The 17381-nt window shown below is 33.0% G+C and overlaps 2 protein-coding genes across 4 annotated transcripts in view; one reads left to right on the forward strand and one right to left on the reverse strand.

Moving 5' to 3' along the window:
• Positions 1-895, reverse strand: part of LOC148624140 (exportin-5-like) — a 36143-nt gene extending 35248 nt beyond the window's left edge. Inside the window, exon 1 of the mRNA XM_088566673.1 lies at positions 679-895. Coding sequence (XP_088422799.1) covers positions 679-771 — 93 coding nt within the window. The 5' untranslated portion in view covers positions 772-895. The remainder of the gene's footprint in view (positions 1-678) is intronic.
• Positions 892-16723, forward strand: LOC148624141 (uncharacterized). 3 transcript variants are annotated; one of them, XM_088566674.1, is made up of 2 exons: positions 892-1006; positions 10120-16723. In XM_088566674.1, exon 2 carries the CDS (start codon positions 10139-10141, stop codon positions 11789-11791), a length of 1653 nt encoding a protein of 550 aa, XP_088422800.1. In that variant the 5' UTR covers positions 892-1006; positions 10120-10138; the 3' UTR covers positions 11792-16723. The 3 variants fall into 3 exon arrangements, with proteins under 3 accessions (XP_088422800.1, XP_088422801.1, XP_088422802.1); XM_088566675.1 differs by having other exon boundaries at positions 913-1006; positions 10102-16723; XM_088566676.1 differs by lacking the exon at positions 892-1006 and adding an exon at positions 1039-1226.
• Positions 16724-17381: the final 658 nt, after the last annotated feature.

Consider the following 17381-nt stretch of genomic DNA (forward strand, 5'->3'; position numbering starts at 1 on the left):
GTATTTATTGTTCCATAAATTTTCTGTGTTGCTTCATTAATATAATTGGTGTTTTCTTGTTAGTTTATAACAAATCATTAATTATTTGTTAATGTTCATCAATGACATAAAGGATAATTAGTGATAATCAATCTGCTCATTATCTGTTATTATACCATTTTTCTTTTCATGATTAATCCTCTTATTTAATAAATTTTTATTTTATTCCCATCTTTATTTTACTTACATGTGTTTTTTTATATACAAATTGGTGTAATATTTAAAGCAGAGGACAATATTTTAAAAAGTGTGGACGAAATATACTATGGCCAAGATGGTAGTGTGGCAGAAATGACCTGTATCGGACTGAATCATGTGCCAAAACAATCTTTCTGGAGGTGCAAACTTTGTTTAAAATTGTCTTTCAAGTGTGTTGAATGTGTATTTAGTATTAATTCTGAATGATTTTAAATTGATATTTGTTACATCAGATACGATTTAAATTGTATTTGTATCATTTTGTATAGATTTGTAAAACATGAATTTCTCACAATATCCACATCACTAACGTACACGAGGCGTGTCCGTTACGATTCCGAGTGTTATTAACTGAAATTGGATGTGTAGACGATTAGCCTGAAGAGGTTCCCCGTCCACGAATGCGTGGACGACCAGGCCTATAAGTATAAAAAAAAAAACCTTTTGTGCGGCAAGACGGTTGTCAGGGGTTGCAGATGGACTCATGACAGTCTCTACTGCATTCGTCAAAGTAATTAAAATTTCTTGGTCCATTTCTTTATAAATCTGCTGAACAAACCCCGACGAACAGCACCAGGCCTCGACTCAGGCCTTACTGACAGCACTGTGTTGAGCGGGTTCCCATTGCGGGTAAATTTCACAGGAAGTGTATAAAGTTATCTACCTTCCCATACAATTTGTACTTCCGTTTGTCCGACAGCGTTTCAAACAGTTTTTAATGAGCAAATTGCCAGTTGACAGATGATATTTGACTTCTTGTTCCATTTAAGTACTTACTTTATTCATGTCTTTTGTACTTAAATTGTAGTTTTTGTTCGGGAGGTCATGGGTATATGGGTTGGATCCGCAGGCACATGCACTGTTTTTATCGATAATGGTGGGGTACAACAGTACACTACACTCAGCGACTTTTGTTTCTCTAACACTCAAGTTGGAGTCCGTGTTAGTCGATGAAACACCGTGTTAGCCGGATTTTTTCACGGTGAAATGTGAGTGTTCCACCCACCCACCTGGGAAATCGTATATTCCGATTGTTAATTGCGTACGAAGACTCACTGACCTGGATGTGAAATCCATCCAGCACGGTGAAATTAACCTCATTGATCTCCGTCTACAATATGGATATTAGTACCTGTGCTCCCAGGTCAATGACCTCCAAAAGTTATTGGGGACCCCTGAAAATCACAACAGCTGAACAGGGGAGTCCTGTGCACTTGTAAAAATTCTTAATCCCATCACCGAAATCTATACTAGTAACAAAAGTCTATAGTTGATTTGTTCAGCTTTAATCCAATTGCAAGCCATTGGTACAATAAAACAGAGGTTGAGACGATTAGCACGTGGTATTAACGATTGACAAATATCGTGAAATTTTATCGTTGGTACATACATGTACATGTACTTTATAACCATCCTGTATTGGTTATAATTAACTGCAGTCCATTTGATGACCAGATACACATTGGTGATAATTTTTTCATTTTAATTTATGAAAACTATTTATGTGCAAGGTTCATCAAGGGGTTATTTTTATACAGGAGTAAACATCAGTCGGCATCAGTGAAAGTTCAAAATTTATCATTAAAATAAAGATTTATGTAGGTTGTATTTGAAATGTCTCAGAGTTTACTTGAAGCATTTTTAGCGGTTATTAACGACCAGCTGAGGTCCCCGTCTCGTCCTTGTTTGGACAATGTACTGTAACCAGTGATTTAGCTAGCGCTGGTCATTTTTGCCATTTACGAAAGGATTTCACAAATGACGAGAATGTTTTAGATCGTTTTCATCACTTAAAATTCGAAAGGGGTATAAAAACAATTCCATTCAAAAAGTATTTCAGATAAATTTTCGTCGCCTTAAATAAAAATGTTGTTAAAAACTGTCAATCGAAAGTTACATAATTTCACCTGGCCTTACGTTCTGACAAGTTTATGACCCCAAGCTTGGTAATTACCTGTTCAACCAGGTGTGAAATACATTCTATTGTTGTTAACCTGGCATCCCTGATATGTGCATCGTAAATAATCCTTTATAATAACAACAATTTATCAATCGTTTGATCATTAGGACCACAAAAGATAATCCCAGGGTTCTCACTCAACTTCAGCATGTCGTTTTCAACCACCAAAAAAAGCCTCGCGTTGACTCAAGACATTTCTGCTTTTAAGTACGTTTAAAATGTAACTTATATATATCCTTATTTTAAAGATTAGTCATGTTAAACGATTTCGATCTTTAATGGATGCAGAATGATTTTACTCCCATAAAAAAACAAACCCTTCACGAACCTCGCAACATATATAGCTATCTATTTGTAGAAATTAAACTGCACACAAAAGCAATGTCTCCGATGTGTGACTGGTCATCTCATGGATTTCAATTAATTTTGACGCAATAGCGGACAGTTAGGAAATATTAATCAACGATAAATATTTATTTTACGATTCTCTTTTCTTCTTTAAACGAAATCACAATGATTATGAATGTCTTCAATTCTACTCATGATCTGGAGTCAAAGGTCACTAAAAAAAGTACCACCAAGTAGTAAGATATCACGCAGCAACTGCTTACAGAATGCAACATTCTACAGTTGACTATGCCAATGTGGCCAACCTCCTTTCTATCTGTCTAGTTTCTGCGTTATCTTCTGGTGACTGAGAGGGGATTTAGTAGGTACTATCTGATCAAGACCTATCTTAGGAACAGACTCAAGGTTTCATCAATCAATTCTCTTCAAAAGATCTGTCTCCATCCTTCTGATTTGGGGAGTTTTAGGTTGAAGAGGGCTTCTGAGGTGTGGTGTTTGGCAAAGGACAGGAGGATTTTCTCTTATTAGTTGAGTGTCAGGTCATACTATAATAGTAGCTTATGTCAAATGGTAGCTATTTTTAGACTGAATGCATCAAAGCTTTGTCATGATGTAAAAAAATTCTATTTTACCATTTTTCTAATAGTAACTATTTTATTTTATTAAGTAACACACATTTTCTTATAGAAAATAACAGTTATTTTGTTGTAACATTTATTGTATTTATTGTTATGCCTGTATCTGTAAACTTAAAATGAATATAGTAAGAGTGTTTATGTCTTTAGTTTATGATACTACTGACTATTTACAAAATTCTGCTGCCGATAATATGTCGTTCTTGCTCTACGCAAAAGTGACTAAAGCCCTCAAAATCCTAGCTAAAACCCTGATTGTAACTTGTAATTATTACGGACAATGTTCACAGTCCCGATTAATGGCTCCTTCTTTACAATTCTTACATGTATGTACATATTATATAGATGTCTTGGGATATGTAATTATTAAAACTATCAGAAACAAAAAGGTTCACCAGACTGTATTTACAAGTCTGTCACTCGAATCAAAGAACAACAATCAATACTTTCAAAGTGTATTATTTATTATTATTAATAGTAATTATTAATTTAAAAATGCAAAATTAAGATATCAAAAGATTGTGTTATTACTTGATAAAAATACCAAGTAATATTTCTACATCAATGGGAATAATCATTAACATATCTCCCGCTCATTGGACATCGCTGTAAATAAAAAATAATACTTCCACAAATGATAAACATGTGCAAAATGAAAAAAATAGATGATGCTGAATTTTTAATGACATAACTAAATTTTTATAATAACTGGAGTCCTCCGAGAAACCGAAACAGAATAATATACAGCATATCTTACAATGAATTCCTCGATAATGCCTTATTGCATTTTACGACTATTGCAATGTACAAACAGTCAGTGTTGGCTAGGCGTAAATTGGGTTTTAGACACTCAGTATGTTGGTGTAACACCGAGCTTCACTCAGGTCGGACTTAAGTGTTGGAGAACCATTCCACTCTGAGTGTTGTGTACATACTGAAATGTGTAACCCTTATCCATACCAATTTTTCCCTGTACCCAAATACTGTTTTATCGATATCTTCATTATTTCGTGATATTTTCAGGTGAAAATTTGCGCACATTTACAAAATGATATGATGGCTAGCCTAGAATCATTGATTTTTAACCCCTTGAATGCCATGAAATTTTGCTTCAGTCTACACATACTTTGAGTGCCAAGAATCAGCCCAGATGTTTTCCATATGAACATACATGTACAATGTCATAGATTTCTGATTTGTCCTGCATTGTTGATGTCAGGTCATTGTTAGTTTAAAGTGGGAAGTGCTGTAGAATGTTCATTTGTAGTTACAACTTGATTTCAATTACATGTACACATGTACCATGATGATGTATATATATAAAGTGTGTTTTTTTTAAGAATCCGTTATTTGAAGTATTGTATAATGAAGATAGATAAAAAAAACCTTAGTAATGACATATACAAGCCCATCTTTATTTGAACCTTTATAGATAATTTCAGTTTATTTGCAACACCTCAATTTCAATATTAGAAAACTAGTAGAATATATCTGTACAAGGTTAAGAAAAATCTTAAATCTTTATCTGCATCTGTACATGCGCAAGGCATTGATTGTTGCCTTAAGTTAGGGCCATCGTGCGATTTATATATTGCTACTTTTCCTGTAAGATGTCACATATTTGATGCAGTTTGACAAAAACATGTTCTAATATAAATCCAACATTCCCAGTTTTGAACCAGAAACACATACTGTGCATAATGTTTTAATGTGATACATGTACATGTAGCTCACAAAAGTAACTGACTGCATGTTAGCTGGTTAACCAACTGGGGTAGATATTGCCAGTATTTCTCTGATCCCATATACATGTATGGACAGAGTTGTTTATAGACCTGGTTGTTCTATTTTAAATTGAATTAAATTACGAGAACAGTTAGTACATATATTATATTGATGCTCTCACAGGGGCTTGCTCATACTATCAAATATGGAGCCAGGCTGGTATTTCGTGTTTATATCCCGTCGGGCTTCATATTTGATGGTGGATGCAAGCCCCTGTGTTGCCCTTTTGCATGTTATCTATGTATAAGTGTTACTGATAAAATGGTATACCTTGTGCAAATCATGCCATTAATGAAACTTGTCACCTATAATCTGCTTCTTCCACAAGCATATTAACAGGATATCTGTATACGATCATAATACAGGTAGGTCTGGAAAATAGTTACTTTCGTGATGTATTTAGGTCATTTGAGTTCTACTTGTTTGAAAAGCTGCACATTGATTAATATAATCATAAAGTCAACTTGCACAGAAACTGCTACATGTAGATATGTCAAATTTTCACTCACGAAATGTGGGAAAAATCTCGCTGGTATATTTCTGTATGAATTTACAGTGGCTCTTGGTTTTAGTTTGGGGTTAGAAACAAAATAACAAGAATGGATATGGTTTATATGTCAAAGACAACAACCCAGCGAAGATGTAAAATGTTAACTCAAAGCGACAAGAATAGATCAGCATATACATTGTAGGTTTGCCTGTTTGTCTAATAAAGACATCGTTTCATTCCAGTTAGGTAGAATGTTGGAAATAAAAGCAAATAGAATTTCTCGATACTACATGTTTATTTATTCAGGATAAAATATTTTCAACCATTAAAAACGGTTTTCAACTTTGTTGGCCATTGCAGAAAGACGTTATAATATTGTATATTATGAGCAAATATTTTTTCTCATTTTGCTTTTCACTTAAATAGGAATCACATGAGAAAAATTAACCACATCCAAACCCTTAACATTTTTCTTCTGAACTTATGTTCATATACATGTATCTTAGAGCTACATGTTATGTTGCATCTCTCAACTCCCAATTTTAAAAGAACTTTTTCTATTTGATCTGGCTCAATAAATTGTCTGTTTTTTTTTCAATTGATCTATAGTTTCTATGGTAACGGGAATTTTATACATTTGCCATTGAAAATTGACCAGTTATTTCCAACTTCGAATTTCTTTTAGGAAAACAAGGAGTAATCGGTATAAAAATGCAGTAAATATTAGTACTAAAGTCCCTTCAATTCTATCATTTGATTTCATACAAATGTAACACATCAACCATCAACATGGACGAGGCTTAGCCTACTATTCCATAATCATATGTCTTGTATAAGTTATTTGAACATATTGTCTTCTTGTCTGCCATTAATTTGAGCTGTTATTTGTTCATTTTTTTTTTTGCAGGAACTTGCTACTTAGGAACAGTGACATCAGTGTCATTGTTGCATCACAAATTTGAAAACTTAACATTGGGTTGATCCTTGGCACTAAGTTATAAGAATCAAGTCGGCCTTATGGCACATTAGAAGTTAAAATGTTCTTTCGAATTGATTTTTATTTGTTAATTTTCAATTTTCAAAAGTATCGAAATGTGTAATCCTAAATTCCCATACCAAAAATCAAAGTCAGTGTTTTTTTTTTATTGTTTTTGATCCTTCAGAATCAAAATACCTTATGTCACCAGTCTGTAACTGGAATTTCCCTACTATCTCTGAACACTATACAAAAATAAGTATGGCTCCTGCATACATTTCATTATCAAATGATTGTTGTGAAATGCATCCTATATAGCAAACCATTAATCAGATCTGTTTATTTTATTGTAGATTGAATTTTTATTTAATTTTGAATGCATACAACGATTCTTAGGCTGCATAAAGAATATTATACATACATGTTGTGTATATGGAATGTTAAGCTGATTTCAATATGTTAATGAACCCCTCTTGACCTAACCTTGATGATGTATGATCACACACAGACTCTTGTTCTTTGTTACAAAAAAATCAGAATTTGTAATTGCACTAGAAATAGGTTACACTGGAAGGAGTCATGATTGCTGTAAATAATAAATTCTTAAGTGATGCAGTAGAAAATCTATCATCTGATAACAGTGCTTGTCTTAAGCCACTAGCCCGAAGTTCGGGGCTAGTGAAATGATATATACATTTCTTGTTTCGGGCTAGTTGAATCCTATACAGTCCTATTATTCGGGCTAGTTATTGAGAATTTTAAAGGAAAGAATTGCTGATAATAAATGCGAGATATTTTGGGCTAAAATAGAAATTTAAGGCACCAGAACTCTTTACATTGCATATCTGTGCATTCTATAATCCCAAAACATCTGAAGACAAAAGTTCACTTTTGTTCAACAAATCTGAGCCACACAAATTAAAAATGCAGCTCTGTTTACTTTATTGGTGGTGATTTTAACCTGCCTGGGTGTGCAAGAACAACAAAAGCCTTAAACCAAATACCACTCACCACAAAAAATACACTATCACTTTGAAAATACATTAGATGACACCGACTTAGTAAAACTGATTAATCAACCTTCTATAAAAGAAAATACACTTGATCTTATTATAACAATAACATACCTACCTAACCAAGTCTCTTCTACTGAATTATTACCTAGTGGATCAGACCATGACATTGTCTTTAAAGAATTTAATACCACACCATCATGGCTGAAGCAAACACCTCAATCTATTGTAGGGCGAAATGAGAAAGACATGATAACAAGAATACAGCATTTTTATGGTAACATCAAAGGTGGAATTGACACCCTAGCATTTGAAGATCTTTGACATTAATTTAAAATAACTGAGCTACTAAAACATGAGACCTCCTATACAAGAAAATGAAAAAATCCTGTAGAAACAACCTAAGAGATTGTTACAAAGAAACTGAACATAACATACAAAAACTGTTCCGACATTATATAGTCACCCCGAAACAATGGTAGGACTACTAAAATAAAATGGTCAGCTTATTACAGATGATTTAAACAGAAATCTGTTGCATTAAATAGCAATCCATTTTCTCAACACCAAGTAATACTTCAGAATCTGTTCAGTGATCAAAACTACATGACAGATGAAAACTTATCCCTTTATGGATGATGTAAAAAATTCATCGCCAATGTCCAATATCTTACTTAATCTAAACCCATTCAAAGTCTGCAGACCCGACCTGATCAAACCTCATATTCTCAAAGAACATTAATATATCACCAATCCTTTGTCTTTCAAAAATCTCTAAATACCAGTGAAATACCCACAGACTGGAAAACAACACGTCTGTCCAATTTACAAGAAAGTGTCTAAATACAATCCTGAAAATTATAGACCATTATCTTTTACATACGTTTGCTTTAAAATCTAAGAGCATGTTGTAGTCAGTGCCATCATGAACCATGCAGATGAAAACAATATTCTATATCCACTTCAGAACAATCTACTTACTCTCAAACTTAAAAATTATGGTATAAAAGGCAAAACTAATGAATGGATACATAGTTTCCTATCTAATCGTACTCAAACAATTGTCCTGGAAGGTGTTTCATCTGGCTTTGATGTTCAGTCAAGGGTAACCCAAGGTTCCGTACTGGAACCCAGTCTGTTGTTATTTTATATTAATGATATGCCAGTAGGCCCAAATTCCACAATACATTTATTTGACAATTACACCATTGCCAACCAGCAGTTAAATCTAATGCTGACTGCAAATCACTACAAACTGACTTAGATAAACTAGGAGAATGTGAGTAAAAATGGCACATGGCATTCCACCCAGACAAATGAAATGTCCTTTCAATTTCTAGTAACAAAAACCCTATGGAATATACCTACACATTACATGGCCACACACTAGAACACATCAATCAAGCTAAATACCTTGACATTACAATTCAATCTGACCTTAAATGGCACAGTTATGGAACCATCATATGAAATAAAGCCACAAGTACATTTAGCTTCCTAGAAAGAAATTTAAACATCAGTTTTACCAAGGTAAAGGAGTCAGGCCATCACTGGATCCAAACACTGTAGATAACATAAACAAAATAGAAACAAGACAAAGGCATGTAGCTAGGTTTGTGACAAACGGGTACCACAATACATCCAGTGTCTCCAACATGATACAACACCTATATTGGAGAAGCCTAGCTCATAGATGATCAGACACCAGATTAATAATGTTATGTAAAATTATTCCCTAGTTGATATCACTAAAGCAGACTGGTTAATTCCACCTCTCAGACAGTCAGTCCTAAAACGTGCACTCATTATCCTTTCAATGTCCTTTGTGTCATTTACAAGTCAAACACCAGTCTTTTTTTTTCAAGAACCATCAAATTATAGAACAGTAAACCAGTATACATTGTTATGAGTGACTCAGGCAAGTCATTCAAAGAGCCATTTCAACTTACACCTACATCATTAAACATATCCTTATGTACATAGTTTTATACTCACTCTTAATGTTAATTTTTAACTTCACTAGTTTAATTTAGTGTGGACATTTCATAAATGGCATGCACAGAGAAAAGTGACAGTATCCTCAGTGTGTTGAAGTTGGTCAGAAGATTGTAGAAGACAAAAAAAATGATAATAAATTTTTGCCTAAATTAAAACATGAAAAAAGTAGTGAGATGACACATGAAAAGATTGTTTTCAATAGATGGTTAAAAAAATATTTAGTGTTGATTGGCCCTGAAAAAAATTACGATTTATTTTTGCTCAAGGTTAAAAAGTTTGTCTTAGAAAAAAACCCATAGCCCCAGAAAATCAAATGGTTGCTGCCTAATACTATCTACACATTTATGTACCCCATATCAGTTGATTTTTTGAATTTTCTGGGAGTACATGTGGAGAGTAAAGCCCTGTCATTGACAGTTTTATTTTATATAATGCAATTTTTAAATTTAGTGCATGCTACAATTTTCTTTTTGCTCTTGTCAATAGGTCAAGTATCAACAGTCCAACTACACACACATGTATTTCTAGGAGTAGATGATTAGTTTTACTTTGTCTGTGACACCCGAAAGGTTTTTATAAAGTTACTTTGTGCATATGTAAATTATGCATATGAAACAGTTTCTCCATGATTATACTACTTTACTTATTCATTTAAACAGGTTTTGGTTATTTTGCAGGCTATAAATTGATGTATCAATGGCCAGTGGAAGCTATTATGGTAGGCCAGGATTAAATTGTTCACCATATCAAGGTCCCTATCCAAAATATGAAGTACAAAGAGCAAGAAATACTTTCTTTGAACAATTTTATAGAAGTAAGTCCAAAGCTATAAGGAGCCTAAGATTTAAAACTAGGGATGGACCTAATTTCTTTCATAAGCAGCAAATACAGTCAGTTGTATCTGAATCTTTTGGGGCAATTCAAGTAAATTCCAATGAAACCGAGGAACCGATAGCAGGAAGTGTTCAAAGACCGATTGATATACATACATTAGGGGATGATGAAGATGATGCAAACAAAAAATCAGGAAAAGGTACTGTCACACATCTAACTGATGAACCTACCATTAAAAGGCAGAAGCTTACAAAACAGAAATCAGCTTCTGTTAACAATGAAACTGTGACCTCTACATCTACAACCTCGGCCTCAGTTGGCAATGAAAATGAGACAGCAGACTCTCTTTGCAATGAAAATGTGACAACAGCCTCTGTTCACAATGAAACCATAACCACAACCTCTGTTGTCAATAAAAATGTGACTGCAGCTTCTGGTCACCATGAAACTGATACTTCTATCCCTATTCATAATAAAACTCTATCAGGAAACTCCGTAAGAGATACAGGGGCTGTAGAAATGGTAACTGTTGATTCAAATGGCAACATTTCTGAAATAGCAGGTTCAAAACAGGACAACCCTAATTGCAATACAAATGTCAATGAAGCTATAATTGAGGAGATAATTATTTCTGATGATGATGATGATGAGGAGGAGGTTGAAATTTTAGATGAGGATTGTCATATAGTCAGAGAAAATTGTTACAAGTGTGATCTATGCTCATATATGATAAAAGGTACTAGTTATCAAAGTGAAGTAAAAATGATGTCACATTTTCAAAATGCAAGGCATAACTCTGCTAGTTTAGTTGAGGCAGAAGTCAATGGTGTAAAACTAATACCCAAATATGTTGAAGACAAAATGATCTTAACTAATCCTAATGTAAGGCCAAATATTTTTCCTGTTTGTCCTGAATGCAACATGGTTCATGCAAGTATATGGAATTGTGCTATGCATTATCAAACTCAGCACAGTGAAGATCACTGGGATGTATATGGACTAGGAAATGTTGTTGAAGAGTCTTCTGCTACAGTTGATCATCAACACATATGCAAACAATGTCAGAAGCAATTCCCAACAGCTAGTAAACTTCATAAACACTGGAGGTCTTTCAGGCACTTTCCATTTACCGATCCTAAACCCGATCAGATCATGCATTTCTTATGTGTTGCATGCGGTTTTGCAAGTCAGTCATTTATGTCAATGAGAGCTCATGGTCTGAATACCCCTCATTATGATGATTTTAACCAGCTAATTAATACCACAGAAATTAGAGTTCTTTATATACAAAAGCCATCAAAACATACTCTTATAGCTCAAAAACCAAAATCAGAAGAAGCTCAGATACAAAGCAACAAAAAAACTTATGAAAGAAGTATGAACATTATTAATGCAACAAAATGTTATAAAAAGATGATGAAGAAAAGAATACTACCGAAGAAAGAATCAATTGATGATGACTTAGATAGGTTCAGATATGAGAAGTTTATAAATGGTCTATTGTACAATTACTAATGTGAAAGGATTGTGAAACTGTTTAATGAACATGTGAGAAGTTTATGAATGATTTTTTTGTACCATTACTAATGTGAAAGGATGCTAAAATTGTTCAATGTATATGTATGTACATAATATATAGTGAGACTGAAAATTTTTCCTTTTTGTTACCTATGTAAATACTAGAATTCCCCATTGAATTGCCATTGGTCAAAGTTTTCTCAAACCAAAAGGTAGCATCCGCTCCTTTATGCAATTTACTTACTGATACAAAAATGTTACAGGGAATTGTTTAGGAAGAAAGGTTTTTTTCATAGTGCTCTTTTTAGCAACAAAAATAATGGCACAGTTGAATATATAGGAGTAGCTTTGCATTTCCAATCATTTTTTCAATTTTGTGATGAAAAAATCAAGAAGTCAAGCAATGTACCTAGTAAATGTCTTTATATTTTCTGAATACAAGACTTATTGGTCTGATATTTGAAGAATATTCATGATCTGAATTTTCATCTTCTGATGTTTTCTGTACCATACAAGTTGTATTTATATTTTCTGAATACAAGACTTATTGAACTGATATTGGAAGAATATTCATGATCTGAATTTTTATCTTCTGATGTTTTCTGTACCATACAAGTTGTATTTATATTTTCTGAATACAAGACTTGTTGAACTGATATTGGAAGAATGTTCATGATCTGAATGTTTATCTTCTGATGTTTTCTGTAACAGTTTAAAGGATGTCCAGTTAATACTTGAACAAACCCTGAACAATATTATGAACTATACTGAGGTAAACATACAAATGTGGTATGTTTATATTACATTGGTATGTAATATTGATCAAATAACTAGAAGGCATGAAGTGAAATTTAAATTTCAATGAAACAACTTTACATATTCTCATTATTTGTAAAACTGTTGAAGTGCAGTAACTCTGTGGTTTGGGATGAAATTTTGAGAATGGTCCATTTTCAGGATTTTTCAAAGATTTCCCAATCTGGAGGGGCCATTTTTTAAGAAATGGTATAATTTTCTTTCAGATTAAGGGGCCTTTTCCCAATAGAAGGACATATGGCCAATGACATCTTGCCTCCTCAACTCCTTGAAGTTACCAGTACTTCTATAAATATTTCATTCATTTATTCAATGCAACCATCATGGCCGTCAGTATTGGAATCTAATCAAAACCTAATCAGAGAATGTTAAATAAGTTATAATTTAACATGCCAAGTTTTATAGGAACAAGTGTTTACACATTTTGCCAACGTCCTGCTATTACATCCCCATTCTTGACAGGATGTTTTATGGTATACCAGTGTCAGTCTTTCTGTTGTAGAAGAAATAATGAATGCTGCCACCATTTTTTGTGAAACTTTGGTTTCCTTCTATTGATGTGAGCTCGCTTTTGATTTTTTATAAATTTCACTTTTTGGTTTTTGAGGCATGGGACTATCTTTGTTCAAAAAAATACTTTTTTAAAGAAGTATTGCATAATTAGCCATTGTAGCATCAGACAAAAATATTCTTATTACCAATCTTTAGTTGCACTGCTACATTAGCATGAGACCATTACAAAGAGTTCCAATTGAAATATACCAGCAACCTTATAGCTATGGGTAGAAATTTAATTTATGTTTTTTTACTTTAAAAGGAAATTTTACACCAAGTTTCTGAACACAGCTGCTTTGTGCAGGTTGATGTTGATTCTACAAGTTGTGGTAACAGTTTTTTGTTTGGAAGAAAGGAAAAAAGCGGGTGAAGGACAAACAATATATATGTTTTTCATTATTTTGATGGCGTTACTAGTTATACGTAACTATTTTTTATTCAATGGCAATCACACAATTTTATCAAACTGTCGTCGTCTTAGTCCCGTGGCTATAGGCTAAAAACCACTAATTCCACTTCCCATAGGCTTCTATGCTAATTTCACAATATTCAATGGCTTCTCTGGACTTTACCTTAACTTTAACCTGCAGAGGACTATATATCAGCATGATTCTACATATGTCAGCTCACAATCCTCAGAATGGCATGTGGGGTTAGCAGACTTGCAGTGCAGTCCTGGTCACCGGAAGTGAAGGGTCTATAAATAGCATGGGAAATCCCAGTGTTTTCACAAGATAGGGGTATATTTAAAAATCATTATGGAGATTAGGCTTCACATCACAAGAAGCAAAATGCACCTATAAAATGTACAGAAATGTTTTTCCTTTCAGAAACTGTTTAAATTTTTTAAATAAGATGAGAACTTTTTTCACAGCACTATGAGGAACAGGGGTAATTTCTGCGTAGGACTATTTTTGCGTACGTTCCAAATGCTCATTGGTTGAATTGGTGGTCTGTAACCTTAAAGAGTCACTTTTTGTCTTAGAAAAAATACATAACTATACAGGTATCATCCTACACACATACTGAATGCATGTGCAAAGTTTCAGTGAAATGTGACAAGCACTTTTTTAAATATTTGATTTTTAAATATAGGGTAACGGGTAACCAAGTTGTGCGAGCAAAAAAGTGACAATATTCTACCATACTTAAATGCATTAAATATTTGCAAAGAACTTTTTCTGACTTTTTGTTTTTTAACAATATTAATGGAGAAATAGTTTTAAAAGTAATCATTTTCTGAGAAATTGGTCTATTTTTAAAAATTTATTTCTGACATGCCTCCCCCTTTTTCTTGATCACATGTCAAAAATCCTAAATCTTTAAATTTTCACAAAAGGTGATATATTTGGCTTTAAATTTGTAAATACAGTGTTTTCACATTAAAACATGACCAGTAAAGGGCACCTAAAGCAAAAAAAGTACTCAATAATGGATTTTCCATGTTGCCATAGGGAAATGCTTATATGGCCTTAACCGCAGTAATGAAAGTGAGTTTTTCCTCATTTCTAACCTAATTTTTGCTCAAATCTACACAAAACTTGATTTCAAGTGCTTATTACCACCATATTTAGGTAAATATAGCCCTCAAAGTTTAATATTTGATATTTTTACTAAATTTTCTACACTTTTTACAAGATAGGACATAAAAATCAGCCAAAAAGACCAATTTTCCATAATTTGGACCTATAACTTAAAAAAATGCATATTTTGAAGGATTTTTGTAGTGTATTCCTCTCATGGCAAAGTTAACAAGATCTTCAAGTAGTTTAAAGCTATTTCAAGAAACTTTTCATTTTGCCATGGCTTCAGCTTAAGGTACCAGTATCGTATTGCATATCCCTGAGTGGGTGTACGTCAAAACATGGATGCTATAAAAATATAGTGCATTTTCTTTTTGCCTCTCTACAAACTAATATTTTGTCAAAAGATATGAACAATGACTTATAAAATAGAGCAAACATCACACTGTAAGATGAAGAACTTTTTTAAAAGAAAATCTAACATAATATCATAAAAATGTTCCACTGAAAAGGTTGGTTTGGTGAGTGCAAAACGAAAGTGAAAGTAGGGAAAATGGCTATTTATAGTTCGAGACTACTTTTCTGTCCGATCTTCGTGGACTCACCCTATTTTCTTTGCGGGAAATTATTTCTTCACATGTCCTTAGAAATGCTACATAAGTGAAAGTTTTATTGAATCAATTAACATATTTTTTAAAAAATCCTAAAAATATGCACTTCACTATAGAAGTCTGTGGGAAAATTAATACGATACTGAGACCTAGTAAGCAAGTTTTTCAAGTAAAGTTGAATATTCAGCAAGTGGTCTTTACCAGCTGAAAAAGTAGTACCCCAATGCAGGTAACACTTTTAAGGTGAATTAGCCAACTTTTGAACCTGATTTTTTATGGTAGCTCTGGTTTTTTGCATTTATGGTTAATCTTTACCAAATTTGGAAATGCATTTTGTTTTCATGAATTTGTAGGATATCAGTTCAATAAAATTATTATCTTGACTATTTATGATGAGCATATCTATATTCAGGTAACCTAAAGCAAGTAATACTCCTGCATAAAGGATAGTTTTCAAGTTACAACACATTTTAAGTATGTGGTTAGGACTTGAAAATAGTCATTTTCCATACATTGCCTCTTATATATGAAAAAATGAATATTTTTTTAATTTTTTGTTTTTCTTTCAAATAAATAGCTAAAATGAGTTGCCATATAACTGTGTGGTTGATTTAAACACAGAAATGTCACAAAAGTCATCAGCCAATTTTTTAGTGGACTTTTTTTAGTGGTTCAAATGGACAGATTCTAATGCGGCAAGAAAAATAATTGTATTTTTTCATATAAAAACTAAATTTTTTCAAAAAGTATCTAAAGCAGACAATTGTTATTATAATATTCATACCAGTAAACTATATTTCTTGCATCATAGCTATCTGTTTTAAAGAAAATGTCCTTTTCCTGTCATATTTAGGTCCATTTGTATCTGCCTGGGGTACAAAAATGGCTTAAAATCTGTATTTTCTGCATATGAAAAGCTATATTTTTTTAAAACTATGATATTGGTATAATTTTTTCTGGATTCATTATAATTGAAATGACCATATCTATAGTTTAAAACAGTTGGTTGTACCGGTCATTATACTTTACTTTAAACAAGAGGCTCCCTTGAGTTAAAGACAAAAAAGGAGGTTCGGATATCAATATTTCCATATATGGAACTCACAAGTGGGGATTAAATAATGATTTGGAACTCATAGTACAGCTCATGTATCTACCATGTCAGAATAAACCACAAAGTTGCTTAGTTTGATTAATGCAGCAGCTTTTTATCAAAAGTAATATTTTCTGGCTAACATTGAGATATTAGTCTTATGCCTGGAAGAGGGTACCTATATAAGAATTGTAATAGAAAACTCATGTTTGTAGCAGGGCAATGATATTCTGAATTTTCAGTATGAAAATGAATGCTCTAGCAGAAAAACAACAACTTTTAGGATTATATTGAAATGTTTATTACTAATAGGTACCAGTATCGTATTGCATATCCCTGAGTGGGTGTATGTCAAAACATGGATGCTATAAAAATATAGTGCATTTTCTTTTTGCCTCTCTACAAACTAATATTTTGTCAAAAGATATGAACAATGACTTATAAAATAGAGCAAACATCACACTGTAAGATGAAGAACTTTTTTAAAAGAAAATCTAACATAATATCATAAAAATGTTCCACTGAAAAGGTTGGTTTGGTGAGTGCAAAACGAAAGTGAAAGTAGGGAAAATGGCTATTTATAGTTCGAGACTACTTTTCTGTCCGATCTTCGTGGACTCACCCTATTTTCTTTGCGGGAAATTATTTTTTCACATGTCCTTAGAAATGCTACATAAGTGAAAGTTTTATTGAATCAATTAACATATTTTTTTAAAAATCCTAAAAATATGCACTTCACTATAGAAGTCTATGGGAAAATTAACACTTCCCATAGGCTTCTATGCTAATTTCACAATATTCAATGGCTTCTCTGGACTTTACTATAACTTTAACCTGCAGAGGACTATATATCAGCATGATTCTACATATGTCAGCTCACAATCCTCAGAATGGCATGTGGGGTTAGCAGACTTGCAGTGCAGTACTGGTCACCGGAAGTGAAGGGTCTATAAATAGCATGGGAAATCCCAGTGTTTTCACAAGATAGG

Source organism: Perna viridis, chromosome 2, assembly GCF_037379345.1.
Source record: "Perna viridis isolate PV_CMFRI_1.1 ecotype Kerala chromosome 2, ASM3737934v1, whole genome shotgun sequence".
Lineage (NCBI taxonomy): Eukaryota > Metazoa > Mollusca > Bivalvia > Mytilida > Mytilidae > Perna > Perna viridis.